This window comes from Saccoglossus kowalevskii, chromosome 14 (genome assembly GCF_978046115.1).
Source record: "Saccoglossus kowalevskii chromosome 14, keSacKowa6.1, whole genome shotgun sequence".
NCBI classification, from domain to species: Eukaryota; Metazoa; Hemichordata; class Enteropneusta; family Harrimaniidae; genus Saccoglossus; species Saccoglossus kowalevskii.
In genome coordinates this window covers 7,291,343-7,298,540 of record NC_140654.1, presented here as the reverse complement: position 1 = coordinate 7,298,540, position 7,198 = coordinate 7,291,343, and the positions used below count along the sequence as shown (strand labels likewise).

Below are 7,198 nucleotides of genomic sequence, written 5' to 3'. Positions count from 1 at the left end.
TCCGTGTCCACATTTCGAAAAAAATGTTAAATGAATTGGTTGGTATGGCAACGCATCCTTAAATATTAGAAGACTGAAGCTAGCTTTTACTAAATGTCGTGGTGTCTAATCACCGAATATAAACATAATTGTGTTATTTCGATTTCAGGATTCTGTACATTTCTCAAGAAGTGTACAAAATCCAATGCCCTTACATGCCTCTTGAGAGGTTTAAATTATACAGAACATACAAGGTGGCATCTTCGACAGCCAAGGACCATTTATTCAACCAAAAGCCTCAACATTAAACCTTGGCAGAATTCACCACGATTTACTGTATGTCGCACGCCCTCAAACGATTGTAAGATTCACTTCGACTCATTTGCATCACCCAATCAGAACACACGAAAGAAACTACCTAGGGGTGGGGCTACAAAGGGAATTCTTCCCGAAATTACTATGAGCTGGTGTAGTCTACAGAAGATTTCATTGGTAAAGGTCTTCTACATGGTTGCGTTTGAATGATTTCATCACGTGTTATCTTACGGTGCTACACTTCTTTGTCATCTAATCTGGACACAGCGTTTGTTTTGATTTTACAATTAAGAACACAGCTGGGTTGGAACCTCTCTTCAAAATATGATATGCAATTTTCTATTTATATCCATGTACATTTAACTTTAATACTACAACCAGACAACTGTACACACGTTAATTGATGTCGTCAAGTACAGAGAAGGTTTCTAAGAGTGTCAGATAAACCATGTGATATAGACAACATCTAAAATGTAAATAACGTAAATATTATTAATTAGTTTTTGTAAATCACGCCAGTTACTGTACATGTGCAGTCACGTGGCGTTACGTCAGCAATTGTTCGAGTAATCTCAGAGTTATGACGTGATGACGGAATTTGTAAATGCACACGTGCATACATATTGCTTAATTACTCTTTTCTAAAGTGTACAACGTGCATTCTTCTCCGAACACTCACAACAAACGACCAGTCTGTTTTTCAATGTTCATCGCCCTCTATTGTTGTTAGACATCGCCTCGGTATTGTTGTTTCACCCTGGAGACAACGCTAGAGGGCGACATACGACGGAGATCAGCTACTGAGGGGTGGGGGTGATTCGTCCCCGAAACTGTCTTTCCGTAACATTTTGAGATCTAAAGTAATGCTTATTGGCGTGAGGCCCGTCACAGGAGTAGTTCTTGGCACTTTGAAATGGGAAGCGGTGTGTTCTCGACTCTCTAAACTTCTGTTATCGATGGCAAAAGTTGATGATTTCTCTAGAAGAAATTAGAAGAAAAAAAAGTGATCACATGTACACAAAGACCACATGTACTCATGACTTGGGAACAAACATATAAATACATTTAGTATACTATTTAGGGAAAAATCACAAGAGGAAGAAATTAAAACTTCATATCACTTTATTTAGGAGATCCAAAGTTACACTCGGAGATCACTCCTCAAGCTATAAGTTGGGATCGGTACCTGATCCCAATACGCGACGTCAACATTTTTGTTCGTCTGATTTTGCGATAAAATACCTAATAAACGGTTAAATTTCAATAATTTGTAGCGTGTGTGCATTAATTCGGAGCAGTGTGGATCCAGAGGAATCCACAAATATTTCCCGTATTGTCACGATAGTTCTAAGAGTACTAGATATAGAATCCCCCCTGCAAAAAATCAAAATATGCAACCATTCGATGGAACTGGACAACAAAATCTAAGTAAATATGGAATTTCGAACACTGGACACAATAACAGGGAGGAATGAAACACAGAGGGATGAAATGAGCAAGTCTCGCGGCTATCGCTTTCGTCACGTCGAGATTACAGCGGTCATTTGATTCTAAGGTCCACTGCGGACCAACTTTGTGTATTTGAGACATAATGATAGGCTTTACTTTTTAAAAAGTATTTCTATTATTTTACGACATGTGCTACGGTGATATATACTTTGTATACTTTGTATACTTTATTACATCAGTATGTGAAGTCATTGCCCCCATACATTCATTGCAAGTTAACGACTAATTGAGGTTTATTATTTATGTTTTGTCATTATTTGTGTTCGGTGACTTTTATTAACACATATCCCTTCTAAAATGGGTATAATTTCGCATTAGTTACAGGTCATGATCGAAAAATTGTGAAACAGTTTATACTGTGAATTGTAGCAAAAGTTGACATTGCGTTCGAAAAGTATATACCAAATTCACCTACCTGTTCGGAGGGATATTCTTGGCGTCATAGTTGTGGTACTGGCATTGAGCCTACTCCCGGGAAAGCCAGCTCTGCGAGACGACTTCCGAGGCGAAAGGCGAGGTGACGTAAAACTGTTTCGTGGAATGAACAGAGATTTGTTTGCTCTGGAAGACTCCCAGTGGTAGGAGGGTTTTGTCATCAGTGCCTCACCACAACTCAAACCTCTGGTTGGTCTGTCAAACCCCGGCTCGGGAATTTTGATTAGGCTCTGACAATACAATACAGAAACAATGGTTTGAGAAATCCACACAATATATTTCGCGGGTACTTGCAAACTTGAATTACAAAATGGTGGTCTAGCTTCCTAATGTTTGTGAAATTGACTATGTATCGGTAATCACCATGGAAATCATCAATTCTACATCTACCCAATGTAAGAGACGAAATTAGAGACGACATATGAGAAATAAAACTGATGTCATTAATATTAACTGCATCGCATGTTCTTTATCTACTACCCGAACATTTTGGATCACAGTTTTGGGTAAAATTGTTTGCAGCAAATTTAAATCGGACGCTTCGCAGTTGCGTGTGCCAAAACTGGTCCTTAATGAAATATTTTTAATTTCAGTGGCACGTGATAGTTTTGGCGGGTACGTTGTTAGTCGTATTGTCTACCAAATATGTACTAGTATTTTATTTCACTACGACTTTGCAGGTGAATGTTGAAATTGAAGTCACGATGTCCTGAAGAAACTGTAGTGACAGGTTTCTTATACAACAAATCCACAAATAAGGAAGTTTTCGCTTCAGGCTGCCATTTTGTTTTTACCCATGATGCGGTGAGTTGAGTCGCAATTCAACGTGTCGTCTTCGACATCGGAAGCTAGTCATTCCGAGTACACCCAAAAGTGCCCTGGTGAATTGCTATACAATTACGTGGTCGGTACAAAATTTTGTGTCATCTCTGAATGGCTCTATCTACGACTACAGTACGTTCTCGTGTATATACGCATGCGAACTGAAGCCTTTAGTAAAGACCTATCCACAACAACTTATGACAACTAGTAGTCACTAGTACATTATTCGTCATTACTTCAAAATCTCGTCGGCATCTAGTCTAATACCGTTGCTGAAGTGGGTGTGTTATATCATGATTTATATTTCAGTCAGTTTGACAGTGGTTGTCATGACATATACTGATAAAGGTTAATGACAAGACCAGATGGCGAGCTGGTCGAAATCAACCAAAAACATCTTATGACTCTGCAGTTTTTAAGATACAAGACAGTAGCTGTAATTCTAAACCAATGTTGTTTGCGATTTTAAACTAAGGTAGTATCTTGGTGGAATGTTAGTGCGAGATTATTACCCCATCAATATTAGTTAGTGTTGACAATGTATAGAAATGTTTTCTCTAGACAGCTTGACGAGTAATTAATTGATTATGATGTGTAAAACTTTCATGTGATTGGTTGTTTGTTGGAAGGCAAGGCCTTGGAGTCTCTTATACTGATTGTAATTGGTTAAGGGGTGACAAGAAATAAAGATGGATTTAATGCTGTCTCGGGTGAAAGCCAGGGACTTGGCAGAGAATCGTTTTGGGAACATGAACGAAGCTTGTGTGTGTCTTTTGTCAGCCTAGCGTGGAAACGACCGAATCCCGGTTACCTAAGTGAAAGGTTTTTAACCATCAAAAATACCTATCACAGTTAACTTAGTTGATTGGTGCAAGTCGGTGAGCCTACACGTTCACGGTAGTACTAATATCACGAATAGTAGGCACTTACAAAATGATCGGTTTCGTCACAATCGAATCTGTTAGATTAGAAATCTATTAAAAATACAAAATTTGTTTTTCCCGTGGCGTACCACGGCAGTACCCACCTTGGCGTGGTAATTTCCTTCCGTTGGCGCTCGCCCGATAAAGGTATACTGAGCCGGTGGATGTTTATGAAAGTATCCATTTATACCAACGCCGCCTTTCAGACTTTTCAATCTTCGCTGTGGTTTCCTGTTCTGAAAGACAACGAAAACATTTGTAATTAGGCGTATAGCGTGCAACTATCGCAAATACATATTTGTGTCGGTAGCATGCAACTTCGCCCTTAACGGCAATTTAACAAATCCCAACAAATCGTTTCGAACATGTTTTTTATTCTTGCGTTAACAATTTTCCAGTGACCTAACTATAAATTGAGACAGTTTGCTACCATTAAAACTACTTTTCGCACATAATTTAAAAAGGTTTCGTCATATCTAAAATTTTGTTCGGGTATATACATTGTAAAAGAAATGTACTTATGCATGTTCAGAATTACATGCAAACAGTTTCAGCAGAAAGGGCCATTCTATTTTTCAGACACTCAAGTTTCCTCCAAAATAACATTTGATACTGAGTAAACAAGCCCAAAATTTAATGACTTGTGCTTAAACGCTTTATGAATAAACTTATAATTTGTTCTCATATTAAGTCGAATGTTCGCAAACTATCTCAACATCCTTCCATATCTAATGCTATATTTGTAACTCGTATGGGATATAGTCATCTGGCCATCCAATGACAGTGAGATTAGTCGAACTCTTATGAATTGATGCGCAGTGGTTGCAGCAATGTCATTTTTTGTCTGCACTCTATAACGTTTAACGTGACGCTGATCACTGACGCGTGGTCACAACATTGTATCAATTGTGAGTTGTCATCAGAACTTACTTTTGATTCTGTAAATAAAGATCCTCCATCCTTCCACAGCTGGAAATCCGCATCGTCATCGTCATCTGAAGGATAATATTAGACACAATGTTAAAAGCTATGAACATGTGTGACCATATACATGTACTTGTATATTCACGGACACACGTAACACAATGCTGCCATCCTCAGCCTGGCAGCTCTAGTACTGTGCCTCGATACACACAAACACAAGTAGGCATCGAGTACTACACGTCACTATTAAACACCGTTGTCATGCATTGTTGTGAGGGTAACTTTTCCATACATGAACTGGGTTAAAGCGGGGGAGTCGTCACCTGCGCATGCGTCAGATGGCCATAGCGTGTCATTGTTTACAAACAAGTGTCTACCCATGAGCCTTTGCGTTTGATCGTCGCTTGGGACTCAATTCCCGCACGTGCAGAGTTAATTATTACACAAGAATATTACAGAAAAAAGATAATTTGCCAAAATATTCTCTATATTTTTGCCATTTATTTTCCTTGAATTATTGCTGAAAAAAGCTGAATACAATTACAAACAATGTAGTGTGTTCACCAACTCATGTATGAACAATAACTTTAATAAATATGAGTTTACTTAGTACTGTGTTTTTGGCATAAAAACAAAAGAATTTCACAATGTCGAAGACGGACAGTTTTTATCGCAGTTTTCTTTATAGTATATTGGTAACAGGGTGGTTTACTCACCTGTGAAATCAGCTAAATTTTTATCACCCAGAATCGCTCTTAACGAGATGCTACTTGAGTCCTCCTCCTGTTTGAACCGCTGTAAAATTGAACGTTTGGAAATCAATAAACAGCAATGTTTCACCATCGATTATACTGAACAACAAAGCGAATGCACTGACCACTGAATACCTACCCTGGTTTTATTATCTAGTTAGTTACTAGGTAACCTACTTGTTAAATAGGTTCCACTGTCTGGCTTAATTCTTTGCGCTATCGCGCGGGGTTTGGTATTTTTCTGGTGTACTTGCGACGGCAAGGAAACCAACTTGGCCGCCATTCATGTGGGCAAAATACGAAATGAACTCCCCGTCCAAAGAGAGTGGCATGTTTTTACAAGAAGTGTTGAAGTTAATACCATGTATACACGAATGATTCAATTGTGATCATCCCCTGCTGATCAATATATATTGATTTCTTTTTGTGGGACTGTATGTTAAAGAGTGCATGCCTATAATAGTTTAGACCGCGGCCACACACCCATGGTCACCAAATCTCCCCTACGACACACACAGGGATTACTGTACTGTGTATTTCAGACATTCGCCGCCATTACAATCACAAAGTATGTACCTTTAGGAGTGACATGAATCGACAGATATAAATGGGATTCACTGACATCAGATCGTGATCTCATGAACCCTGACAAGTTTGTTCTCCAAACGAATATAATCGATGAACACGTTGCTGAAATAGAATAAACTACTACAATCATTAATGTCGTGGTGTGAGAACAGACTGCTTATAATAGAGCCCCTTTTACAAACACTGTACAACGGTACGTACAGTTATTCGTACTAACCACCCAATCTCAGAACACATTGGTGCATATAAATTTGTTTTATGGTAGTGGCTCGTTCTATTTTAGTACCCGGTTGTCACATAACCCTAGAACCTATGGAAGCCACGGTGACATGCAGTTATATTGTATTATCTGAAGCCGAATCCATGATTTCAAATATAAGTGCGTATGATTCATTTGAAATGTACTTGCTTAATTCAATAGTGTATACACAGGTGCGACATACTTAACTGGCTGAATTGTTATTATGTATTATTGTAACTACGTGCGGGTATAATATTGTGCTGTCGTTATTATTACTTCATCTTAAATAGTTGGATATCAATTAACCTACCTCCATGTCAGCAAAAATAGTTGCCATGACGACACGCTCGTATCACGTTCTAATCCCTTTTCCTGAAATTTGATAGAATTGTCAACAAACGTGTTCACGAATGTACAATGTATTGACACGATGTCTTGTAGTAAACTCACACTTTAATACTGAACGTCCATAATTCCTCTTAATTTGGTAGCTGGTCCGATGGTTGCCCGTCGAGACACGATCAACGTCTATAGACTGTGGTGTATCAACACATTTTATCACGTAGAATTCATAAGGGCATACCGTGTGTATACGCAGTCTGTCGTGAGTTGTTAGGCCTGATAGCAACTCGCACAATAAACGAATCGTCAATTTCAGAGTGGCCTAAAGGGAGTCATCCGAACATGTGCGACAACGACTCTTACTCCAG

The 7,198-nt window shown here is 38.7% G+C and overlaps 1 protein-coding gene across 1 annotated transcript; it reads right to left on the bottom strand.

Annotated features, from left to right (window-relative positions):
- Positions 1-629: 629 nt before the first annotated feature.
- LOC100378390 (uncharacterized) lies at positions 630-7,198 on the bottom strand. The gene is made up of 6 exons (XM_002739498.4): positions 6,799-7,198; positions 5,624-5,702; positions 4,914-4,978; positions 4,088-4,219; positions 2,219-2,468; positions 630-1,272 (listed from the first exon to the last, which is right to left on the bottom strand). Exons 1-6 carry the CDS (start codon positions 6,823-6,825, stop codon positions 1,088-1,090), a joined length of 738 nt encoding a protein of 245 aa, XP_002739544.4. The 5' UTR covers positions 6,826-7,198; the 3' UTR covers positions 630-1,087.